Raw genomic sequence first — 26,745 nt, 5'->3', positions numbered from 1 at the left:
CTGGTGCTTACAGCTGCCTGTAGATTCAGCTTCAGGAGATGTGACATTCTCTTCTGTCCTCAGCAGGCACCAGCTGCTGTGCACATAACCACACACAGACATACATACGAGAATTACACATGCTCGTAATTTAAAAGAAGTTTTTTTAAAAAATAATGTCTTTCCTTAAGATGTCTATAACTGGCATTCATATATTGGCTATAAATGTTGGGAAGCCAACAGAAATCCATTTAATTTTCCTTTACTACTTACTAAATGTGAGATCTCTTGAAACCTCGATGGTTTCCATCCCTTTTTAAATACAAGCAGTATGCTGGGTGGGGTTGCATACACCCTCAACCCCAGCACTTGAGAGAGGGAAGCAAGTGAATGGGAAGCTCAAGGCCGCCTTCATCTTCAGATTCGACGTCAGCCTGAGCCCTATGAGACCCTGTCTCCAGTTTTAGAAAGGATGAAAGGGAAGGAAGGAGGGAGGGGAGGGAGGGAGGGAGGGAGGGAGGGAGGGAGGGAGGGAGGGAGGGAGGGAGGGAGGAGAGAAGGAAGGAAGGGAGGGAGGGAGGGAGGAGAGAAGGAAGGAAGGGAGGGAGGGAGGGAGGAAGGAAGGAAGGAAGGAAGGAAGGAAGGAAGGAAGGAAGGAAGGAAGGAAGGAAGGTTGGTTTGGGAGCCACCCTGAAGTAATGAAAATAATTTAGATTGACATTGATTTATTTCATCTACTTATAGGTTCTAGTTATAAGAACAAATGAATAATAGGTACTTTACACGAATTTCTATAACCCGGGATTTTGTGGTTTTTTATATTGTTACAAGTCTGCTATGGCGTGTCCAAGAGCACCTCACATGTACTATTTTACTATTTGCTTGGGAGGAAAAGAGCAACAACACTGACAGAATTTTCAGAAGGTAAATATTTAGGAGTTACTCAGCCTTGAAATTGCCAGCAATTCAGGATCATGTATCCTTAGAGAAATCACCTTGCAGATTCAAAACAACGAAACCAGTGATTGTGTACCCAGATTAATTAAATCACCTGCCCATTAACTGTGAAAAATTCAGTCAGGAAAGATGAGAGATGATGGCTTCCGAAAGATCCATTCATTAAAACTATACCTTAGCGTATGAGTGTGCATCAAGTTCTGTTGCAAAATAAACACTTCCAACATAGGTTAAAAATCAGCTGCTTCCAAAAGGGGGAAGGACCCAAGATGAGAGCCTCGGGCTGGAGGTGGATCTCAGGGGCACAGCATGCAAGCCCCTGGCTTCCGTCCTCAGCATCAGTAGCAATGGCCCAGGAAGGCATCACTTCAGGGCTCGGGACTGCACACTGCACATGGCCCATTCTGGTAATGCTCTGATTCATGTGAAACCTTGTCTAAGTTATGAGATTTTCCTTAAAGATGACAAAATAACAGATCCAATCGAAAGAGAGTGCAGCAGGCAGAGTTTCCACTAAGCCAGCCTGTGCCCTACGCTTGTGCCCTACGCCTGTGCCCTATAGCTTCTCCCTGAGGTGTGGCAGTGCCAGCCATTCGGTTTTCAGTTGTGCAAACTTCAATTTATCTGTGACCTCAAGAGAACAAAATGTCCTGTCTGGAGTTCTGTCTTGTCAAGGGCCATTTTTTTTTACATTTCCTCCCAGAGAAACACAGAAATGATGTTTGTAAGATGGCCAGGGAAGTTTCCCTATGTGACTGAGAAGAACCCATATGTTGCTCCTGTCAACCCCTCCGCAAAGAATGCATGCAAAGTGGGAAGCCAGCACACAGAACAAACACAGCTGCTGCCAAAGAGGGCAAGCTTTCCTTTTATTCAGGTGTTCAGAATGAATTAGTTATGATGTCGTTTGGACCAGTGAAAGTCTTTACACTGAGGTTGTGAGCATGAGGGAAAGTACTTGGCCAAGTTCAGTGCCCAATCCCCCTTAGATAGTCATGTGCGTATCCTATCCCCCCCCCCCACCGTGGTCAAAGTGCATCCTTGCAGCTGCGGGATGGCATGTATATGAAAGTGAAGTTGGAGGGCACTCCCTGGCCAGAGCACCTCAACGTGCCCTATAAACCACAAGATGGCTTCAGGCTGGAGTGATGTGCCCAAAGCCAGGCTCCTGGATGCTGGGGATGTCGTTCTTCCTATAGAAGTCGGTCTGCACGTGGTTCACACGGCCGTAGTCTCTGTTCAGGGGCTCGATGGGCTGATTGATGCGTTTCCCATACACAGAGGACATCAGCACCGGTACGGTCCTTTCCTGTTCCTGGGAAGGTGAAATATGCAGTTACCATGGTGAGCACAGAAACCATCCTGCCCATAGTACATCAGCACAGTGGCCTGGTGTAGGAGGGTCATCTGTCTATATGTTACTTTCATTGGTTAATAAAGAAACTGCCTTGGCTTTTTGATAGGGCAGAATTTAGATAGGTGGAGTAGACCGAACAGAATGCTGGGAGGAAGAAAGCAGAGTCAGGCAGATGCCATGATTCCCCTTCCTGAGACGGATGCTGGCTAGACTCATGCCGGTAAGCCATGACCTCATGGTAGCATACAGATTATTAGAAATGGGTTAATCAAGATGTGAGAGTTAGCCAGTAAGGGGCTGGAGACAGTGGGCCAGGCAGTGTTTAAATGAATACAGTTTCCATGTAATTATTTTGGGTAAAGCTACCCAGGTGCCGGGTGGCTGGAAGCGGCCTGTGGCTCCTTTTACTACAGTGGCCCATCCTCCAGCTGCATCTCACCCAGGTGACATCTTGGTAATTCCTGCATGCCTGCAGCTGCAAAGCCAGGGACCCTAGTCCCTCTACCATCATCCCGCTATCCACAGGAGACATGAGGCCCTGAACTGGACGTCAGTTGTGGCTTGATTTCAGGTGCTGTCCCTCCTCCTTCTGTCCCCTCCCTGCCCTCTCCCAGTCCACCCCCCCCCCAGCCCCTCTTCACCCCAACACTTCCAGCTCTCTTCTTCCCACTGGTCCCGCTTGGCCAGTTTGCTGACAAAGAGCTCCAACCACTCAAGTCTCTGGGTGTCACAAGGAGTCTTTCCTGACTCCTCCTCTCCCCAGAGCCTCCTCATCCCCCTTCACTATCCCTATGTTTTAAAGGGCTTTCTGTGCCTGTGTCCATCAATGTGGAACCAGGTTCCTTCTTTGCTGCTCGCTCCTTTCTTTGCCAGAACTCAGCTCTGAGAGGACGGGGGCTTGCGTCTTAGTCATGGAGCGTGTCTATGACATAAGCGTTGTCACGGCGCCTTTGTCATTTAACTCTAGCCCAAAGTAAGAGAATAAAGAGCGGCGTGGTGGCAGGAGCCGCTGGCCTCACACGTGTGAAGTGAGCATGCAGACTTGGCCATCTGAATAACAGCCACCGGGGAAGAATCCAGTGGCTCAGCAGAAATCCCACCAGAAGCTTGGGTATCATAATGTCCATGTGATGTGCTGTCTAATAGTCTGAGTACTCAGCCCAGCTGTTAAAAAGCCTGCCACCCTTATTCAGAACTGACTATCATGTCAAAAGGCAGAAGTGTCTTAACGGAGACCAGGAGAGGCCCAGCCTGGCCCAGGAGAGGAAGTGCCGGCAGCACCTGCCCTCTTGCTGTGACCGTGACAGAGGAGCCACTTCTACCAGACACCTCCCTCTGTAGCTGGTTCCGGATAATTCCTCCCTTTGGGGAGCATGGGGGACATCAAAGCAAACCATCCCACATGTTGGAGACTTGAGGAAAACAGAGATCAGTGTACTTAGAAAAGCTGTGGTAGCCGGGCTCAGCATGTAAGTGAGCAAGGCCTCCTATCTGTTGGATAAAAAGCACTTTCTAGTTTTATTCTGCCTAAATTGTTCAGTTCCCTGGAACCAATCAGAAAGACTTAATGCGAGACTGGCATCACAGAAGGATTTTAACTTCTCAGCACGGCAAAATAGATGCAAGCCACATAAATAAAACTACATACAGTAATGGAACACATGTCAAATGTCTGCATATGGTCACATGTACATGCACAACCCTGTATATACACACAAATATAAACACACATGTTCATACATGTGCACAATGTGCAAGTGTGTATTTGCATAGATATCTGTGTGTTCTCACATACATGCAGATAAATGTGTGTGAAAATGTGTGCACAGGCACACACACACATATATATTCACATTTAATATAGACACATGTATGCACAAGATCACATACACATAATACAAGCATGTGTCCCAAACATACATGTATGTGCATATATGCACATATTCACACTGTATGTGTGTACACGTTTATGCATGGGTACACACACATGCACATAGTTCTGTTGGTTTATTAGCATCATTGGTATGTCTTACCTCCTCATTAATATGAAGTCCCAGATTTTTGGCATGTTCTCTATCATCTCGATGTAATTTCTGGTTATAATCCAGTCTCCTCTTAAAAACACAGTCGTAGAGGGAGATGACCCCTGTCTGGAATAAGCAAAGATGGTCACAGTTGTGCTGGAATGATAAGCCACTGGTATCTGATACAGCACTGAAACCAGCACTCAGTGGGGACCGGAGTGTGTAGACTTTGTGTCTGTGTGAGAGCACTGGGGAGGGTCAGCGCATGGCAGACCGGGCTGTGACCTGGAGTAGAGAGGAGCTCAGGCCCCACCAGCAAGAGCAGTGCTGTGAGGATCGAGTCTGAGTGTGGGGAGGGGTCCACAGCACCTCTCCTCTGCTCCCCGGTGTTCCTCCTCGAGACATTCCTCAGGGGCTGTCCCTGTTGAAGCTTCTGCAGTAGCTCAAACCTAAATCCATTCTGGCTGCTGTGTGAGAATTATGTGGACCGAGAGGTTCATAAAACGTGTTTTTCAGTTTAGAGACTGGGAGTTCACGGTCAAGGTGGGCATATTCACCCCCTGGGGAGGGTCACTTTCTGCTTCTCACATGGCCCCTTCTCTGCATCATCACAAGGGAGAAAGAGCACACAGGCTCGCTTAGGCCTTTTTAATAGAAGCACAAAACCCATTCATGAGGTCCCCACCCTCAAGACCTGATCTCCCAAAGACACACCTATTGACCACATGTCTGATGATTATGCTTCTTGCAGGGGATGTAAATACTCAGACCAGGCCAGAGTAAATCTTACTCTATCTATCTGAATAAGGAGGTGTGTTGGCCAAGGTTTCCCACCCGGTCACACAGTTCAGTCCCAAAGAAAAGAAACACACAGAAGTCCACATTAATCATAAACTGATTGGCCTGTAGGCTCAGGTTCTTATTAACTCTTTCTTACATCTTATATTAGCCCATTATTCTTGTCTGTGTTAGCCACGTGGCTTGGTACCTTTCATCAGCGAGGCATTCTCATCTTGCTTCCTGTCTGGGTGACAACTCTTCCCAGAATTTTCTTGTTCTCATTTTCCTGCCTCTACTTCCTGCCTGGTCACCCCGCCTATACTTTCTGCCTGGCTACTGGCCAAACAGCGTTTTTTAAAAATAATACCAGTGACAAGATAGAAGACCATTGTCCCACAGCAGAGGTGTGTGTGTGTGTGTATGCATGTGTATATGTGTGTTTGTCTGTGTGTGTTTGTATATGCACATGTTTGTCTTCATTTCTACTTTTCTTATTTCTCAGAGTGTCTAATACAACCTTATTCTGCCATAAAAGATCATCAGTAATTGGATGCTGACAGGAATTACACTTCAAGCTACTGGCCAATGGAGAAACGGTCTATATGTAAACCTCCCCTACAACGATTTTCTATATATCTCTGACTTTCTTCTTCAAGTTTTTCTTAGTCAATCTGCTTGTGTGGTAAAATAAATAATTCATGTGTTAGATGGTATTTAATCTTCACCTCACGTCAGACTTGGGTTGGTTGCCCTGATTCCTTTGGCAACAAAGCCAGACTTGACTTCTCTGTGAGATTTGAACTGAGCACCAGCCATCTCACACACACTGAGGTGGTTTGGTTTGGGTGTCTGCTTGTTGGTTTGTTCCTGATAATGATGCTAGGATAATTTCCTCCGTGGGATAGTGGAAAGAAAGGATACACACACACACGTTGAGTGGGCTGGGAAACGCGGCGGCCCTGTTTACAGAGTGCAGGAACCAGGGATGCCGGCAGTGATGGGAATGGCTAGCAATGCAGCTTCCAGCTGTCCGGACGTTCATGGATCATACGCAGGTAGATTTGGGGAGACCACTCCCTTGCAATGCCCTGCTGTGAACACCATCCAGTGAGGGAAACAATGTGGTTTTTAAGAATCGCTGTTCCAAGATTTGTAAGATTTTTGCCAGTAGTCTGATGTGCAGGGAGCTTTCACCCCCTGCCAGAATCCTCCCGACCAAACTCAGAGACAGTCCATGTCTGTCACTGGAGGCTGTGACGTCTGTCTGCAGCACTGCTGGCCATTAGTGTGTCTCTGCCAACTATCCTGGGTGTGTGTCTCCTGAAAGGAACACGTGATCTGGGAAAGGGTTCCTTAAAGACTACCTCCGTGGAGAATTGATGAATTATCAGCATTTAGTGCCGTAAAATTGGCTAGTGCCTTGTGTCTTCACATCACATTGCAGACAAAAGTAAATTCTAGATGAAATAGAAAAATAAGAGAAAAAGAAAACCCATAAGGGGCCTCCTACACAGAAAAGCAATAAGGAAAATGTCACAAAGAAAACATCAATCACTTTGACTCTATAAAATTAGATATTTGCTTATCAAATAAATCTCGGTTTCTTTAAAAACCCATTTTAAGGCCTGACAGGAAAACTTCAGAGTCTTGAACACTCCGTGCAGATCTGTCACTGCAGAAGCTGGTGGGCCATCAGCCCTCACAGGCAAAGCAAAGATTTCTGGGAGAAACAGCGGGGGCCCTTCAGTAGCACAGAGGAAGTCAGGCACGACACCCACTCTGCAGGGCTGGTGGGTGTAAATTCTCCAGAGGTCGGTCCTGGCCCAGATCCAGGACTTTCGAAGCACAACGCTATTGGCCAAGCCTAGGCAAGGCTTGCAGCAAAGCAAGAATAAAATAACCTGAGAGCCCGTCACACCATGCTAGTCTCACATACACAGAACATGTTTTAATTTGGTTTTATTTGTGTGTATGTGTGTTCGAGTGAAGCCGTATATGTAAAGGTAGCTACAGAGACCAGCAGAGGGCACTGGATCCCCTGGAGTTGGAGCTACACAGCTGCTGAGCCATCTGATGTGGGAGGCAGAAACTAAATTCGGAAAGAAAGAGCAGCAAGGACTTTGTACTGCTGAGGTGTCTCTTGTAGGGACTTCAGCCATCAATGGTAGTGAGGCTGCTGGTATGCTGTCTGCTTCTGTGGCTTCGCTGGAAGCCCTCCTCCGCTGGCTACCACTGTGTTGTCTGTAGGTTTAGCGATCAGCCACAATATGATCACACTTGCGATCAAGTAAGTTTCCTTCTGCACTCTGAAAACCATATATAAAAGTGGAAGTGAACGGTGCTCCCCATGCCATGCCCGACAGTGCTCCCACTGGGTAGCTAGCTGCTCGGGTAAGGGGAACCTGCATGGGAAGAGGGGCAGCACCAGCAGGAAGGGAACAGTCACTGAGATCGGCCTGAGCTGGACGTACTTCTTGCCCCATGCTCTCAACCAGGCTAACCTTCCTGGGTGGAGTGGATCCTATCTGAGCCCTGAGCTGATCTGAGAAGACCAAAAGGCAGGACAGACTCAGGAAGAAAAGGAGCATGTAACCGCTGTTACCCAAACGCTCCACACCACAGAAACTTACCACGATATGCAACCTCACAGGAAAAAGAGAGCAGTAGTTTACTGCTTTTCACTGTAATGAGGTGGTCTAAAGCTCTGTAAAAAGGAGGAGCTGAGAGTCCTGCTGCCTCCCGATCCAGGGTGTTGCAAGCGCCTAGGGCAACTTGATCCGGATTGGGGATTTCACTGTTTCTGGGCATGGACTGATGAGAACCGTAGGCAGTGCTCCCTGGCCCCTTTCTACCCCCCGCTGGATGTGCGCTGCATATTCAGAACATTACAGAGTAGTAAATGAACTTTTCTATCATTGAAGAATAGGGATAAGAAGAGAAAAGATCCTGGCAGACGGGCAGTCTCACTGAGTGACGTGCTGCCCACTGCCAGCATCTCGGCAGAACCACAGTGTGTCTCTCACTGCTGACATTGCGTCTGTTGTCCTTTCGTTCCTTTGTGGCTTGCGGCAAAATGATTTTAATATAAACCAATTGAGACTGAGATTCTACCACAATACAGTCTTGGTGCCGCACAATTAAAATCACTCTCAGAATCACCTTTGTCTCTCTGATTTAACTTTAAGAGAGAGAAAAAGAGAGAGAGAGAGAGAGAGAGAGAGAGAGAGAGAGAGAGAGAGAGAATCCTAGCTGTGACCTCTGTCTTTGTGTGTTTGTGCATTTAAGCCTTGCTTGAACATGGTACTTGTGGTGTCTGATGTCTGACTCCGTTTACCTCCTGTGCCCCCAACTCCTGACACGGAGCAGTCTCCGGCCAGTTGTGTGTGTGGATGTCATCTGTGCAATGGGCTCTTGTGTCTTCCACTCCCATCATGGCTTAGGTCTACTCCTTCCGTAGCGTGGGAATGGGTCCAGGTTGGGAGATTTGATATCAATTGCTAGGTATTAAGGGCTAAGACTTGATCTGAGTATAGTGTAAGAGATGGTACCTTCTGAGATGATTGACATTAGGTGGGATTGTCAGAGCAGTCTGGTGGCTATATTCTGAGTGAAGCCAAGGAAGTACATGTGTGCACACTCCTGGCCTCTCAGTGTGGCTTGCACTACTACAAGAAGCACGGGTGTGCACACTCTCAGACTGACAGCGTGCCCTGCACTGCTCCTGGCCATTCAGCCAGTGAGACCACTATCACATGTGGTTTCTGGAAACCTCAGAACCGTGCCCTAAATAAACATTTTCTTTATAAGACACACAGTCTCAGGTATTTCGTTATAGTGGTGGAAAATGAGTTTAAAATCACTGAAGGTGCCACTTTAGGCTCCAGGAGAGAAATGAGTACCTTACTTTAGATGAGACTATAGTCTGAGCATGGGAACAGACTGCCACACTAAAATATATAAAATATAATAAATGCTAAAATTTTCCAAATAAATTAACGGGACATGGGAAAGTAGAGTGGCACCGAATAAGGGATGGCAAGTTCTCGTTCACTCTCAGCTCGTGGGCAGACCTGGGCATCACAGGTGTTCACACGACAGTGCGGCAGGCAGAGCTCTGCAGAGCGACCTCTCAGGTTCTGTGGGCTGAGCTGTGTCATCCAGACATTCACATGCTGATGTCTTATAGTGGGGAATGCAGATCGCTACCCCGTTACAGCAGCCTTGCTGAAGACCTAAGGCAGTACTACTCAGTGCGACTGACTGCTCTCGCAAAGGACGGATTTGAACCTAGACTCATATATCAGGAAGACAGTGTAACCAGAACAGGAAGGTGGCCGTCAAGAGCGACAAGGGGATGAGGGCTGAGCTTTCCCTCGCAGCCCACACAAGGGACCAGACTTTCGCCCTCCAGGACTCTGAAAGGTGAGTTTCGGTTGCTTTAAGCCACCAAGCCTGCATGGCACTTTGTGCCATACTGCTGGCCGATGCACCTGGTAAAAGCAGCTATCTTTGGAACTGCAGGGAAGCCAGAAGGGTGCGAGCAGAGGCCATTGCAGCAGGGGATGCTCAGTTGGAAACTCTGCCTCAGCCCCACTCCTCCCTCTCACAACCCTGTCCCCCTCAGAAAGACCACCAAAAGTCCAGGCACCTCTCCCCACCCCACCCCACCCCTGTCCCTGAAGTTCACGAATGTGCCTACAGGATTTTTAAGTTCTGGGTATGTAAGCTCTGGTCCCTAGACCTGCCGTGTGATTTTCCTCCTCCCTCTCCGCCATACTTCTGGGAGACTGGAAAGGTCACCCAAGAGCGCTTGGTTCATTAAACTTTTCCTTTTAATTCAACTTGATCTGGCTTATTGTGTCGGCGTAGAAACCTACTATCAGGATATCCAAAAATACCTGTCTTAAATTACTTAAATTCTGTGAGAAAGAAACAAGAAAGAGATGTGCATATTTTCATAATTTTTTGACAATTTGATACATGCTTCTATGTACACATATATTACAATGTACTATGATCATATTCACCCCGTTTACCTCTCTTATCTACCTCTCACTTCTGATTACCCGTGTGTGCGTGTGTGTGTGTGTGTGTGTGTGTGAGAGAGAGAGAGAGAGAGAGATGGATTGGGAAAGAGCCTATGTGGTAGGGATATAAAAATAAATAAGTAAAAATTTAAAATAAATAAATAGCTCTCATTACAATTTATGTTATTTTTTAAAAAAAGAGGCAGTGGCAGTGGGCAGTCCCGTCCCTGCCCCTGGAACTGGCCAGCACTCACGCTGGCCAGAAACGAGAAATGAATCAGTGTCTGCCATATTACACTTATTATCTTCAGCTCAGTGTTGCACTTACATGAAACCAACCGTTCACTGCAGAAAACTCTGCCTTGTTCTTAGAGATTGCTGATTCCTTTAACGTAAATAATCCCACTGTGGGGTCTAGCGGGATGGCTCCATGGTTAAGAACTCTTACACTTGCAAAGGATTTGAATTTGGTTCCCAGCAGCTTCATGGCTCTCACCTGCCTGTAATCTAGTTCCAGGGGATAGATTACCCTCTTCTGGCCTCTGTGGGCACCAGGCATGCACAGGCATCCACAGACACATATGCAAAGAAAAAATACCCATACATATAAAAAATAAATTTAAACTAAAAAAAAAAAAAAGTTCCCACTGTGGATGTCTGAGGGCAGCCAACCAAGTGCAGAGTCCAGAAATAATGCTTAAATTATGAAATGTGTAAAATGTGTTTTGTGAGTTAGAAGGAGCAACTGGCTGAGCGAGCCGCTGAAGCACATCCCGACCCACATGGGCTTAAGTGCCGATCACCTGTGAACGGTTACTACTCCTCTCCTCAAAGCCCAGCCTCAGACCTCCTCTTGCCCACAAACACCTGACCCGCTTCCAAAGCTGAAAATCCCCAAGGTCGCTGATTCCCTAAGCCTCCTTTGACTTCTGGTGAATTCAGAGTGTCTCCCCTTCGGTCGGCAGTGTGCTGAGCTAAGAGAATTTTAATAGCACTCAGTACCGTAGTTTAGAGCTGCAGTTCCTCAGAGACGGGAATCAGAACCTTCAAAGGACTGCTTAACTGTTCTTTGTGGCTTGCCTGTGGACAAGATGCCGTTCCCTCCCCTGGCACATCGGGATCAGAAGCTTCAGCGGCTTTTACAACTTTTCAAATAATCTGAGACTATTTCACTGTTGAACTGAAGTCAGCAGAATTTCTCTGAGCTGACGCGTGTCTGTCACACATTGGAAGAGTGCTCGGACTCCATTGGTTCTGCCTCAGTTCTCAGGCCTGCCTCACCCAGGGCAGACGGGTGACTGCAGAGACAGCTGTGCCCCTCTCCCCTGGTGCTAGCTCCTCACTGGCTAGGCGTCCAGAAGTTCGGACACAAGTCAGGTAAGGATGATCTCCAGAGGCTTAAAACTCGGTTGTTTTCTGCTAGCAATTATTCAAACTTCTGCGAGGGCTAGAACATGCTTTGTGGTCCCTGAAAGCTCAGGCGTTGGAACCTGGTAATGTAGGATGCCGGTGCGCTTTTAAGAGCCAGGGCCCACCAGGGATTGATGGGAGGATGTGAGGGTCTGCTTCCTGGCTGCAGACATGACAGTTTGCCCTGCAGTGTGTTCCACTGGCACCCACGCCCTGAGATGGAGTAGACACAGACCAGGGCTGCTGCTGAGAATCTTAGTCTTCCAACGTTAGAGCTAAAGAAACTGTTCTTTTAATTTTCACTCTTTTCCCAGCAGAAAGTTAAAAAAAAAAAAATAAGCAAAAGACGTGAAACAGAAAAACTTACTTTCTTCATTAATCACGTGATTAATTGCCAAGAACCTTAGAATCTTATTAGAGTATGGAAAAGCTGATTTAATATTACCTCATCAAACTGTGAAATAAAAAAAATGCCAGGGCACACTGCTACCTGAACAGAACGAGCTGAGCTGGGATTGGCAGTGCGTGCCTACGATGGTAGCACCTGAAGCAGAGGCACATCACAAGTCTGGGTTCACCCGTGTCTACTTACTGAGTTCCAGGCCAGCTTGGATGACATTAACAAATCCTATCTCAAAAGAAGAAATAGAAAAAGGAAGAGAACAGGAGGGGGGGTTGGGGAAAAGAGGAGAAGGAGGAGGTTTAGGCACAGAAATGCTCTCCTTATAGACTTGAGCACCTGAACGCAACCCCCAGACTCCACATTAAAAAAATGAATAACTAAAAAGTCAGGTGCCGTGGTTCCCGCTTATCCTTCCAGAATTAGGAGGCAGAGACAGGCAGAACCCTGAGGGCCAGCCATCTCCAGGTCAACTAGAGGCCCTGTCAACACCCACAGTCGCCCTCTGGCCCACATATGCATGCATATACAGAGACCTGTACTCCCTACGTAACACAGTGTTACCCTCTGTGTGTGAACACATAATCAGACTCATATCATTGCGCGTAGAGGCACACAGCAAAGAGATGCCACGCCAGCTTGCGGGCAGTGTTGCCGCTGGTCAGAACACTCTCCCTGTGGGAAGGCACACTCGCCCCCTCCCTCCCTCATTCCTCCCACAGTGCTGAGTTCCCAAGAGGAGCTGGGCCCCTCCCTTTAGAATATTCCACCTGCCTAGGATGAAGATACTGTGCTCTGCAGTCTTGGTAGAGCTTACTGTTCCCAGGGACAGGTAACTGAACAACAGGCATGCAGCTAGCACAGACGAGAGGCACCTGTGATCCTCGCCAACCACCGCATGCGTAGAGTACTAAACCACACCTAATCCAAACACAAATCCCTGGTTTTCTCAGTGCATCTTCTAGATAGAAAGAAAGAAAGAAAGAAAGAAAGAAAGAAAGAAAGAAAGAAAGAAAGAAAGAAAGAAAGAAAGAAAGACAGAAAGACAGAAAGAAGGAAGGAAGGAAGGAGAAAGAAAAAAAAGAAAGAAAGAAAAGAAAAGTGTCTTAGGCCTTCGTTTTTAAAACTTCCCATTCCATGTATTCATCTCTGCTTTATCCACCCATGTAGCAGGTGTGTATGGAGTTCCATGGGTAAGTCCCTGTTTTGATTGGTTAGAAGATAGCATGACAGAAATTAATCCTGGCCTGGGGACACTGATAATTCACTAAGGGGAACACAACAGTAAGATAAGCAAGTGAAATGTTGAGTAGACGGGGATGGGTGCAGAGGGAAAAGAAGAATAAGGAGCTAGAGAGGGAGTGGGCAGGCAGAGAGGCGCCCTGCATTCTGCTGGCGTGGCTGGGAGTGCACGTGTCTGCTGGAGAGCCAAAACAAGACCCCTAGATTCTAGAGACATCACCCTCAACATGGTGTCTTCCTCTCCAGCTGCTTAAGAGCACTCAAACACACATGGTCAAATATGACTAACGTCTAAAGGGCACCATACGGTAAGGGCTCAGGGGAGCACACCCCTGTGTACTGGATATTGGCTGTGCACCCCTGTATACTGAACACTGACTGTACACCCCTGTGCAATGGACTCTGGCTGCCTGCCCCTGTGCACTGGACACTGGCTGTCCACCCCTGTGCACTGGATTCTGGCTGACCACCCCTGTGCACTGGATTCTGGCTGTGCACCCCTGTGCACTGGACACTGGCTGTGCACCCCTGTGCACTGGACACTGGCTGCGCACCCCTGTGTACTGAACACTGGCTGCGCACCCCTGTGCACTGGACACTGGCTGTCCGTCCCTGTGCACTGGACTCTGGCTGTCTGTCCCTGTGCACTGGACACTGGCTGTCTGCCCCTGTGTACTGAACACTGGCTGTACACCCTGTGCACTGGACTCTGGCTGTGCACCCCTGTGCACTGGACACTGGCTGCGCACCCCTGTGTACTGAACACTGGCTGTGCACCCCTGTGCACTGGACTCTGGCTGCGCACCCCTGTGCACTGGACACTGGCTGTCCGTCCCTGTGCACTGGACACTGGCTGTCTGTCCCTGTGCACTGGACACTGGCTGTGCACCCCTGTATACTGAACACTGACTGTACACCCCTGTGCACTGGACACTGGCTGTGCACCCCTGTGTACTGAACACTGGCTGTGCACCCCTGTGTACTTGACACTGGCTGTGTCCTTGGGACTCTACTTTGGAGCTCTGGGCAGACTGCATGAGCTTTCATACACAGGAAGGTCTCACAACCCTAGACCAAGGATGTTCCACAGCCAGGGAGGGAGCGCTCCTGGAATATAAGGACGCCATCAGCCCCTGCCTCCACGTCTAAGACTCTGCACATGCAGAAGGGATTCCCACTAATCCCAGCAAAGCCAGAGTAGGGCCTGTGGAACACAGCTTTCTACAATCCGCCCTAACACGCCAGAAAACACATTCTAAAGCCACTTAGGCGATTTCTTTTTAATGTAACTGTTAGATTTTGAGGGATTTAATCAAAACCTTCATAAAAGGGCATTCTCTTCCAACTCGGCTTTTCCGTTCCAGGGGCAGAAGTGCTGTGCACAACAGCAGAAGAAAAAAGTAATTTAAAAATGTCATTGAACTGAATCTGCTTTGCTGCCTCTGGAACCATAGCTCTTAGGGAAACACGGGCTGCTAGCGCCCCCTAGGGAGCAGTACCGGAGCTGGTCACATTTTAGACAGCAGCCTGAGAGGACTAACTCGTCATCCTATTCGGGGACAATAGCAGGGCTTTAAATAACTTGGCAGCCTGCAAAGCATGGGTGTGGGGGGCTCCCTGGGGTGGGTGAGTTAGAGGAGGGGGCAGTGGGTGGATGCTCATCTTTACTGCAGTCCTCTGAATTAATCTCTGACGGTGAAGGAGGGTCGGGTATGTGAGCCATTGGCTGCTGGGAATGGGCACGTACTGAAAAGAATCATTAGTCCCTACAGCAAAGGAACAATAGGTGTGTTTACGAGGGCTTGCTGCATCTCATATCACACGGGCTAATTAAGTCAATTCTGTGTGTAGATGATTGTGTGCACGCATGTCTCTGTGTGTGTGCGTGTGCAGTCCAGAAGCTGATAGACAGTGTCTTCCTCAAATGTCCCACACCTCTTTTTGTATTTTATTTTAATGAGATGGGGTATCTCACTAAACCTGGAGCTCACTGATTCTGCTAGACTGGCTGGCCAGGGAACTCTCTGAGCTCTTTCTGTCTCTATCTTCCCGGCACGGGGACTGGGGTTAGAAGCACAGCAGCACAGCACAGATGAGGGATTGTATTATATGATATATAATACAATATGTATTATACATATATATATATTGTATGTATACAATATATAACACATATATGATTGGAACAAGGGTGCTGATGCTTATGCAACTGCACTGTCTTCTCAGCCCCAGCTGTGTCGGTGCTCACGTGAGCTCTGTGCACTTGGATCTGCGTGTGTCGTGGATGGCTGGAATGGCACAGGGGGTTTGTGTCTTGGGCCAGAGCACAAAACTGGTGAACCTGGAGACAGTAGTTCTGAAAAGGACTCCTGACCCACTTATGGTTTAATTTTTTTTAATGTTTAGTTTATTCCTATAGTTTATTCCTATGCTTTGGATCTTAGATGTCTCACAAAGCTCATGTGTTGCAGGCTAGGTCCCTAAATGATGTCTCTCTTGGGTGGTGGAGGAAATGTAAGAAGCTGGACCTAGTGAGGTAGATGACTAGGGGTGTGTTCTTGAAAGTTGCTCCACCCCCTTGCTCTCTCTGCTTTTGCTTCCCAGTCACAGGTGAAGTAAAAAAAAAAAAAAAAAAAAAAAAAAAAAAAAAAAAAAAAAAAAAAAAAACACTTTGTCCAACAGGAGCAGGACTGAGCCAGTGACCTGGGCCAGAGTGGGCCTGGGATGGCAAACTCCACAGAAACAAACTCAGGACTGAGTCAGCAACCTGGGCTAGAGCGAGCCTGGGACCATGAGTCCCACAGAAGCGGGAGTGGATCCAGACCAGGGACATTTACGGAAACAGGACTAAGCCTGCGACCTAGACCAGAGCAGACCTGAGACAGCAAACTCCATGGTAGCAGGGCAAACCTAGGGAGCACTGAGTGACCTCCAGGAACACAGAGTGACCAACAGGGTGACTGGAACCATGGCACTGACTCCAGCGTGAGGAGCAACCATCTGAGCCTTGGATTCATTGCCACCTGGGAGATTGATCACCAGAGTCACAGACAGCCCAAACTACACCAATTAGAGGAAAATATGGGTAAACAAGGTAGAACACATGCAACACCACAAAGAGCAACATAACACCAGTAAAATCTAGTGACCCTAAAACAGCAAGACTTGAACAACCAGTATAGATGAAGCAGAAGAAAATGACCTAAAAAAATAACTTCAGAAGAATGTTTGAGACTCTCAAAGAGGAAATGAGAAATTCTCTCAAAGAAATGGAGGAAGAGACAAACAAAAAATTGAAAGACATCAACAAATCACTTAGAGAAAACCAAGAAAAAGCAATCACACATATGAAAGAAACTATTCAAGACATGAAAACTGAAATAGAGACAATAAAGAAAACACAAACTGAGGGAATTATAGAAACAGAAATCATGAGAAAATGATCAGGAACCATAAATGCAGCCATGAACAGCAAAATACAAGAGATGGAAGAGAGAATCTCAAACGCTGAAGATACAATAGAGGAAATAGACTTGTCAGTCAAAGAAAACATTAAATCTAACAAAAGCTTAACCCAAAATATCCAGGAAATATGGGACACCATGAAAAGACCAAACCTAAGAATAATAGGTAGAGAAGAAAAAGAAGTTGTTCAACTCAAAAGCACAGAAAATATATTTAACAAAATCATAGAAGAAAACTTTCCCAACCTAAAGAAAGATATCCCTATGAAGATACAAAGAGCTTACAGAACATCAAATAGAATGGATCAAAAAAAAGTCCTCTCACCACATAATAATCAAAACACTAAACATATAGAACAAAAAAGAATATTAAGAGCTGCAAAGGAAAAGGCCAAGTAACATATAAAGGCAGACCTATCAGAATTACACCTGACTTCTCAATGGAAACAATGAAAGCCAGAAGTAAAGCATTATGTAGACATTAAGAGACCACGGATGCCAGCCAAGACTACTATACCCAGCAAAACTTTCAATCACCATAGAAGGACAAAACAAGATATTCCATAACAATAATTAACCACAAACCCAGTCCTACACAAAGTACTAGAAGAAAAACTCCAACCCAAGGAAGTTGGCTACACCAACAAAACCACAGACAATTGATGGTCTCAAAGCAACAAATCTCAAAGAAGGGAAATACACACAAATTAACATCACCAACAATGAAAACTAACAGGAGATAGCAATCACTGGTCATTAATATCCCTTAATATAAAAGGACTCAACTCACCTATAAAAAGACACAGGCTAACAGATTGAAGATGAAAACAGAATTCACCCTTTTGTTGAATACAAGAAACACACCTTAACCTCAAAGACAGGCATGGCCTCAGAGTAAAAGGTTGGGGAAAAAAATTCCAATCAAATAGACCTAAGAAACAAGCGGGTCTAGCTATTCTAATATCTAACAAAATAGAATTCAAACTAAAATCAGTCAAAAGAGACAAAGAAGGACATTTCATATTAGTCACAGAAAAAAGCCACCAAGATGAAATATTAATACTGAACATCTATGCCCCAAATACAAAGGCACCCTCATATGTAAAAGAAACACTTCTAAAGCTTAAACCATACATTAAACCCCACACACAAATAGTGGGAGACTTCAACACTCCACTCTCATCACTGGACAGGTCACTCAGACAAAAAAAAAAATTAATAGAGAAATAAGGGAACTAACAGATGTTATGACTCAAGTGGACTTAACAGACATCTATAGAATATTTCATCCACACATAAAAGAATATATCTTCTTCTCAGTACCTCACGGAACCTTCTCAAAAACTGACCACATACTCAGTAATAAAACAAACCTCAACAGTTACCAAAAAATAAAAAAAATTAAAAAAAAGGAATAACCCCATGTATCTTATCAGATCACCATGGCTTAAAACTAGAATTCAACCAGCAGGGCTAATTCCAGAAAGCCCCAAACACATGGAAATTAAGCAATGCTCACCTGAATCATCAATGGGTCAAGGAAGAATACAGGAAGAAATTAAAGACTTCCTAAAATTCAATGAAAATTACTGCACAACATACCCAAATTTATGGGACACACTGAAAGCAGTGTTAAGAAGAAAGTTCATAACACTAAATGCCTACATAAAGAAGCTTGAAAAATCCCACACTAGTGAATTAACAGAATATTTAAAAACTTTAGAACAAAAAGAAGCAAACTCACCCAAGAAAACTAGTGGGCAGGAAATGATCAAATTGAGAGCTGAAATCAACAAAACAGAAATAAAGAAAACAATACAAAGAATCAATTAGACAAAGAGTTGGTTCTTCGAGAAAAATCAACAAAATAGACAAACTTTTATCCAAACTAACCAAAAGGCAGAGAGAGAATATCCAAATTAACAAAATCAGAAATGAAAAGGGGAACATAACAGCCATGGAGTAAATACAGAGAATCATCAGGTCATATTTCAAAAGCCTGTACTCAACAAAATTGGAAAACTTTAAGGAAATGTACAACTTTCTGGATAAATATCACTTACCAAAATTAAATCAAAACCAGATAAGCAAATTAAACAGACATATAACGGTTAAAGAAATAGAAACAATCATCAAAAGTCTCCCAACCAAAAAAAAGCACAGGACCAGATGGTTTCAGCTCAGAATTCTACAAGACTTTCAAAGAACTAATACCAATACCTCTCAAATAGTTCCACACAATAGAAACAGAAGGAACATTGCCAAACTCTTTTTATGAGGCTACAATTACCCTGACACCCAAACCACATAAAGACATTACTAAGAAAGAGAATTACAAACCAATCTCACTCAAGAACATTGATGTAAAAATACTAAATAAAATACTTGCAAATCGAATCCAAGTACACATCAGAACCATCATCCACCATGATCAAGTCAGCTTCATCCCAGAGATGCAGGGATGGTTCAATGTACAAAAGTCTGTCAACGTAATCCACCATATAAACAAATTGAAAAACATAAACCACATGATCATCTCATTAGATGCTGAAAAAGCTTTTGACAAAATACAACATCTCTTCATGATAAAGCTTTTGGAAAGAGCAGGGATACAAGGAACATACCGAAACATAATAAAGGCAATATACGGCAAGCCAGCAGCCAACATCAAACTACGTGGAGAGAAACTCCCAGCGATCCCACTGAAATCAGGAACAAGACAAGATTGTCCACTCTCTCCATATCTATTCAATATAGTTCTTGACGTCCTAGCCATAGCAATAAGACAACAAAAGGAGATCAAGGGGATACAAATCAGAAAAGAAGAAGTCAAACTCTCATTATTTGTTGATGATATGATAGTTTACATAAGCGACACGTAAAATTCTACCAAGGAACTTCAACTCACAAACACTTTCAGTAATGTAGTATGATACAAGATTAACTTTGTAGCTGGCACCTTCTTGTTTGTGTCTTCTCATGGCAGGAGGAGTGAGATGTCCCTGAGCCTTCTCAGGGTGTGATTCTATTTATAGAAATTCCACCTCATGACCTAAGCACCTCCAGAAGCACCTACTCCTAAAGGGAAATAGGATTTCTGCATGCAAATTTTGGGGTTGGGAGTACCCCAAATTCAGAACACAGCACTGCCATCAGAACTACGTAATACTGCTGTTCAGCTTGAGTCAACCCTGTAGATGTGTGCACGGGTGACTCTAAGCAAACCTCGTTCAAAATTCACCCTCATTATTCTAAATAACTAAGAGATCAGGGAATTCACTTTTTCAGTCCTGCTACTGGCTAAAAAGCAGCCCACACTCTCTTGAGGAGTATACATGGGTACCACAGGTAGATAACTGGTCAGGAGAATTTGGAGATGTGTTTTGTTGCCTTCATTGCACTTGAGACAATCTTGACTTTGGTGGTTGTGTTAGAATCTTTTCCTTTCGTGTACTAGGAAGGCTTCAGGCTTTAACTGTGTTTGTAACTCTGGTTACTAGGATTGTGCTACATTAATGCAGTGGGGCAGGCTGTAGGAATCCTTTTTCTGTAAGGTGCTGGACAGTAATTTTTTAAGGTGCTACAGGTTGCCTAGTTTCTATGAAAACTACTCAACTCAGTGAGGAAACCATGGGCAGTGTGGGGTTAGTGGCAGTGGGGCTGTGTTCTAATTAAACTTTATTTAGAAGGGGAGTGGGCAGGATGAGGCTCGAGCTGGAGGGACAAACATGAAAAATAAAGTGCGGAAGAAACAAAATGGGAAGAAGAATAACGCCAAAGTTGCAGAGCCTGAAGAAGCTGCACTGGGGAAAGGGCTGGACCTGCATGGAATAGGTGAAGAGGTGGAGCCCTGATGGGGTGGAAGAGATGCACAGATGCTGGCAGTGCGTGAGAACCGGAAAATCATGTATGTTATCCAGAATGAAGAGAAATGTTTCTTAACTCTCAAGTCACTGTTAAAGTTCACACAAAGAGAAAATGTTTGTCTGACAGCAAATTCAGGGGGAAAGGGGCATTGCTGACAAAGCAAGGTGCTGCTCCAGGGGTCCCAGTGCCCAAGGGAGGGGAGCCGCAGATGACGCTGAGAAGTGATAATCTCATAAACAGAAAGGCTCCGAGGCAGGCTTGGCGCTGGCAGAAGAGGCAAGCAGACATGAAGTGTGCTCAGATTATAATTGCTTTTCATGGAGAGGGACTGACTTGGCATCCTTGTCCAGAAGAAGAGGCTCAATGATTGTGTGTGTGTGTGTGTGTGTGTGTGTGTGTGTGTGTGTGTGTGTGTGTGTGTGTGAGAGAGAGAGAGAGAGAGAGAGAGAGAGAGAGAGAGAGAGAGATCTGAAACCTTAGTTTCACAGGAATTGCTACTGTGAAAAAAAACTAGTTCCATTCTAATGGAAATTGGATTTGGTAAGTGGGTTTTGACAATATTAACGGTTTCTGGGATTTGTTTTTGTTCTGCATCAAAAGGCAACTCTGCTTTTCCTTAAAGAAAAGCTTCCTGGAGCTGTCCCCTTATCAGACAGCATTCCTGACATCCCAGTTTCGTTCATCTTCATTGGAGGACAGCTTTTTCTCAGTATTGGGAAGTTTTCTAGCCATTACTCAATCAGAGCTGACTTTTAACCAGTGTGAGAAACATAATGTATGATTGCTATGATTTTTGCCCATGTGTGTATACATAAAGTATATAAGTAGTTTTTGATGTTAAATATACAATGAAACAAAACCATACCCATGTTCCTTGGGTTCCATCATCCTAACCAACCCAAGAAAGCACTTCAGTTCAGTTCCAAAGGTACCTGAAGCATAAACTTTCAAATTCAGTGGTTGATTCAGTCATACCCAGGCAGTGACTCAAATACAGCCGTATCAGATTTCGTATCTGTACCACCACATATATGCAACTATTTATTTACACAGTTCCTTAAAGACATGATTTTACCACTGCCAACAACTCCCAACCCAGACAAGGGAAGCAGTCAGATCCCGGGTTAACAAGCTAAGCCGGGCTTCAGCAAATACTTGAGGGTTCCTCTGGGGAGCCGCTCCTTTGTGTACAGTTGAAATCTGCGTACTGACTAGCTGAAATTGTTCATGGAAACGTAGTCTGTGTGATTAGATGAACTGCCAATTTAGGATCCACTACCATAAACGGGGGAACAAAATTTTACACTGTTGTTATTCATCTGCATAATTTTTCTTTGCCCCAACTCATTCCGTCACGGGAACCTGGTCTGGTCACCCTGCAGGTATCTGGTCTTTGTGACCTCCACAGAAATAGTTCAGACAAGGCACACGGTGTGCAGTGTAGGAGACAGGCAGGAGAGAGGAGAGCACATTCTTGGGGCGTGGGAACAGACAGTGGTCAGAGAGAACATTGCACTGGTATGCACTTTCGGAAGGCTCTGTGCTTTTTCTAAAGTCTCTGGGACAAACACCTGTCCCAAAGCCTTTCTGTCCAAACAGTTGGCAGCCTGTTCGATTTGTCTTAGGGGTGGGGGTGGGGTAAACCACCTGCTTTGAGGTAATTTTATAAACTTTAGGACCTCTGTAATCAGGCTTAGATGATTATCCATTAATGGGCTTCTGGGCAGGCCGAGGGTGTAATGTCTCCTCTCGGGGACAGACCGTTCCTCTCATCTGACGTCCGTCTGAATCCTGTAGTTGCAGTTGTAGTGGCTGTTATAGGAGAAGGTCCGGCTCTAGCGCCCTCTAACTGTGCCACGTCTGACTGCCTCTCTAACAGTCCAACAGTCTAGCGCCCTCTAACTGTGCCACGTCTGACTGCCTCTCTAACAGTCCCGTCTGTGTAACCTAAGCTGTTGGGTAGTGGGTTCGTAGTTCGGCGGGAGCTAGGAAAATCATTTTGTAGTAACCAGCCTGTTATCGCGCTGGACATTACTTGCTTTATTATAAATAATGGAGTGCTGGTCCATTCGTGTTTCTAGTTTCATATTCGTGTACCTAGAATCCTTAGCTCCATCCTGAAAGTTAGCCTCTGTCTCTGATATATATTTACCTCGCCCCCATCTGCTGACTTTTTAAATCCCAGTTCTCTGGGGACACCAGGATGGTATTCCACAGAACCCCTCGAGATGTTGTTATGAAAGTTTCATTTCATCAGCACAGACTTATTGACTGTCACATTCTGTGCGCTAAGACTGCTGTCATCAAAAAAAATGGCTATCATATAGGCATTGCACACATATGAAAAGTTTGTCCAATAAATGAAATCATTTACAGAGAAGAGTTTATTGATATGTTTGGTCAGTATTGTAGACAGGGTCGCATGATGTAGCCCAAATTAGCCTTGAGCTCTCAATCCTCCTGCCTCAGATTCATAAGTGCTGGGAACAAACATGCTCTACCATGCCCAGTCAGCCAGTTTAAAAATATTGGTCATAGAAAGAAGAATGGGGCCCATGGCAGCAATGGCGTTAGAAACTGTAGCTATACAGCCCGATCCCTTCTAAACAGTCCAGCACACATCCAGGGCTGGGGAGATAGATCTGACAACAACAGTCATCCCTGTGTTCCTTCCACATCGCTCAACCATAAACAGACCTGCTGCTGTTAGACCAGAGACCCTTCTGGGAGTGGGCTGGGGCTTACGCTTGCTTACTTGGTTTGCTAAAACTGCTAATTAGCCACACGAACTAAGAGGTTTAAACAACAACTATACACTGGATCTTGGTGCTGGCAGCCAACAGCATGAAATCAGTAATTCTCAGGGTTGTTCGTGCAGAGGCCTGTGAGGGAAGACTGTTCCAGGCTTCGTTCCAGGCTCCCTCCTAAGGCTTCGTTCTACATTTTCACGTCCTTTTCCTTCTATGCATGTCCATCTCTGAAAGTCTACCTCTGCAGGTATATTGGGCTAGGAGCAACCCCCCAGTTCACCTCAGTCTGATTGCCGCCGCTTGAGAATTAGGCCTCTGGATAAGTTTGCATTCTGTGGTACTTGGAATCAGGACTCTACAACAGGAATTGTAAGAGCCCGGACACTGAAGTTGCCTACACCTGTGGCTGGGGTGCCTGAGCTATGCGATGTGTGCCTGACACTTCATGTGTGCTGAACTGTTGGGAAGGAAGAGGATTCATCTGAGCTCTGGGGTTGCCAGTGGCAGGACAGGAAGAACGCCTTGTGTAGGAACACATTAGACACTGTGAAGGAACAAATGGCCTCCTTCATCCCAGGCACTTGAGTCATCCACACCCCTCTTCTGGACAACTCATGCAATGTCACAGCAAAAACCTGGGCGATCAGGTCCTGCGTTACTTCTTGGGGCCAAGCAGCCATATCTGATGTCTCTTTTCCACATTGCCGTCCTGAATCTTGTGGGTTTTTTTTTTATCTTCTGCCTTTCAATTTTTAATCAATATAATATGTACATTTAACTAAAATCAGCATTCAATGTTTTCTATTATCCAAATTATTTAATATTCTAAATGAAACTTGTACTCATAACCAATTGCTTATACATGTATATAATAGGACCCAGATTGTTATAGATAAATAAGCAGTGCTGTCTGAAATATTGTATAAATAGATTTAGTTTAAAATAGATATTTCAATTAAATCTTGTCACACATACTAATCTTGTATCCTAAGTAGGATACACTGATGGTGCTTGGCTCCAGTAGTGAAAAGGAGGAACAAATGATCCCACACAGCCTAAATCTGCCTCTTCCATCTCAGCGCCTGGTCAGAGCAAAGTGGCTGTCTCAGACCATGGAGGCATGCGCAAGACCAGCCAGTGCCCAGTGTTCCTAACCCAGAACCTGACCACAGCTCCCAGCCCAGCTCTCTCTGCACCCACCAGACACACTCTGTGCTGGGTAGTTTAATGTCAAGTTGACACAAACTAAAGTCCTTGGAGAAGAGGGAACCTCAATTAAGAAAGTGTTTCCTTAAGATCAGGCTGTAGGCAGGCCTGTAGAACATTTCCTTAATTAGTGATTGCTGGAGGAGGGCCCAGTCCGCTGTGGGCGGTGCCATCCCTGGTCTGGTGGTCCTGGGTTCTACAAGAAAGCAGACTGAGCAAGCCAAGATGAGCAAGCCAGAAAGCAGCACCCCTCCATGGCCTCTGCATCAGCTTCGGCCCCCAGGTTCCTGCCCTGTTTGGGTTCCTGTTCTGATTTTCTTTAGTGATGAAAAGTGATGTGGAAGTGTACACCGAATAAACCCCTTCCTCCCCAGCTTTCTTTTGGTCGTGGTGTTTATCATAGCAACAGTAACTCTAAGACACTCTCCTTACGGTTTCTACCATGTAGAGGCCAGGTGTTTCCCACTCCCTGGCCCTTATGGGCATTGTAACTGGGGCTAGGGTTTGTTTCCGCTGCTGCCCCAGATCTGATAGAGACAGCCCTGGGAGCTGAGTATCCTTAAGCAGAGCACCTGTGGTATTCAGTAAGCCACTCCCACCTCCACAATAGCTCCTGTGCAGCAGCGTCCTGATGGTAGTCACTGAGCTTTTTAGGGAACTGATGACTAGTAACTTCTCTGCCGTTCCCAGAGCCAGCTCCCCGCTGTGGCTCTGACCGGATGATCTCTTTATGCACACACCTCCTCCCGGCTACTCACTTTCGGCACATTGTTCTGGCGTCAGGCTCCTCCCTGCCCATCCTCACTTCCTGAGAGTCCTACACCCATTTGTGGCGGCCGTATTCTTGAGTTGGTTGTGCGTCGGCTCAGTAGAAGGGCTCTCTCTTGCCTGCTAACCATGCCTGGCCCACTGCTGTCAGCATATCGCCCTCCAGCTCCTTCATAAGCAGTCACATGGGGCCATGCCCCAGACTCTGGTATTCAACCCTCGCGACAGTCAAACTTACAGCCCCCGACCAACCCCTGTAAGGGCTGCAAACTAGGAGGCTTTCATGCTCTCCACAGTGTAGCGTACCCTGTCCGCCTATACAATTTCTCTGGACTCTGCAGCTCCATGGAGTTTGTCCTTGGCACTACCCTCTGCCATACAGCCGCGCCACCTCTGACGCCACTTGCTATGTAACCCTCTCGCCTTAACCTCAACAATTGGCAGGTTGCCCTGGCACCATCCTAAGCGCTCAGTCCTAGCCCTCTGGCCAAACTGTTTCACTATCCCTAAAGCCCTGTTCCATCACTATCTGAACAAACCCAGTCCTGTGGCCCCGCCCAGGCCGCTCGCTAGCACTGAAGCCCCGCCTCCATCACATCCCTTGCAGCCTCCAGGCCCCTCCCTGGTAGTGAGAGCCCTGCTCCTCCCCTCGCTCTGCTGGACCCTCTCACCTGGCTCTCGCGGCTGAAGTAGCTGAGCTCCTTGGGTTCCTGGTGCCGCGGCGGGATGTAGCTGAAAGCTGGCACCGCTGAAATGGGCAGAGATCGGGGCTTGCCCCGCAGTGTGGAGGCAGTGATTTCCTCCTCCTCTTCCCCATCTTCCACTCCCCCCTCCTCCTCTTTCCCCTTTTCCTCTTTTTCTTTCGTATTGCCGGAGTCCATTGCCCGCTGTTCAGTCTTGGCCGGTCCCTCTGCCTAGGGAGCCCAGGCCTCAAGCATCAGCTTTTGGGGTTTCGGCGTCCCTCCGGGCGTTTGTGCTTAACCGTTGCCTGGCAACCGCACCTTGCCCTCAGCATCCGCTGAGTGACGAAGTGTGTTCTTTGCCACCTCCTTCTAGGTCCTTCTCGCCACACCCTGGGAGAGACCTAGAAGCGGTTGTGTGTGGCTTTCCAAGTAGGAACAGCCTAAGGAACCACACCCATTCTGCTACATCTGCTTTCCTCGCAGTTTGTTCTAAGTCTCTGGGCACTTCATAGCTTTGCAGATCACGACAGAAAGCTACCATGCCTCGGGATCCGACAGTACAGCCCCGAAACAAACAGCCCTGGACCACAGGGAGCTTATAGCCTGCAGGAATCAGGGTGGGAAAGATGAGAAAGGCTGCGGAGGTTCAGGACAGCGCGATCCAGCAGAAACGAGAGGGCCACGTGTGTAACTCGAATAATGGAAGGTTAACCGCGCCGAAGAGTGGGCGGCACACATGGAGCCTCAACATGTGGTGGTAGCTGCATTTCAAATGTGGGCTGGGTCGGTCACAGGAGCAGAGGAGAATGACTGTCACTAGGGTTTAAGGCA

At 46.3% G+C, this 26,745-nt stretch overlaps 1 protein-coding gene across 1 annotated transcript; it reads right to left on the bottom strand.

Moving 5' to 3' along the window:
- Nucleotides 1-1,786: 1,786 nt before the first annotated feature.
- Nucleotides 1,787-26,271, bottom strand: Cfap90 (cilia and flagella associated protein 90). The gene is made up of 3 exons (XM_087897017.1): nt 25,903-26,271; nt 4,327-4,443; nt 1,787-2,251 (listed from the first exon to the last, which is right to left on the bottom strand). Exons 1-3 carry the CDS (start codon nt 26,110-26,112, stop codon nt 2,072-2,074), a joined length of 507 nt encoding a protein of 168 aa, XP_087753143.1. The 5' UTR covers nt 26,113-26,271; the 3' UTR covers nt 1,787-2,071.
- Between the last annotated feature and the right edge of the window lie 474 nt (nt 26,272-26,745).

The sequence above is a fragment of the Myodes glareolus genome, chromosome 15, assembly GCF_982192425.1.
Source record: "Myodes glareolus chromosome 15, mMyoGla1.1, whole genome shotgun sequence".
Classification (NCBI taxonomy): Eukaryota; Metazoa; Chordata; class Mammalia; order Rodentia; family Cricetidae; genus Myodes; species Myodes glareolus.
This window is presented reverse-complemented; position numbering and strand designations above follow the sequence as displayed.

Coding starts and splice junctions, on each gene's coding strand:
- Cfap90 (XM_087897017.1), bottom strand. CDS start 26,112: ATGGACTCCGGCAATACGAAAGAAAAAGAGGAAAAGGGGAAAGAGGAG. Junction 4,444..25,902: donor ACTTCAGCCGCGAGAGCCAG/GTGAGAGGGTCC, acceptor TGCTTATTCCAG/ACAGGGGTCATCTCCCTCTA. Junction 2,252..4,326: donor GACTTCATATTAATGAGGAG/GTAAGACATACC, acceptor TCACCTTCCCAG/GAACAGGAAAGGACCGTACC.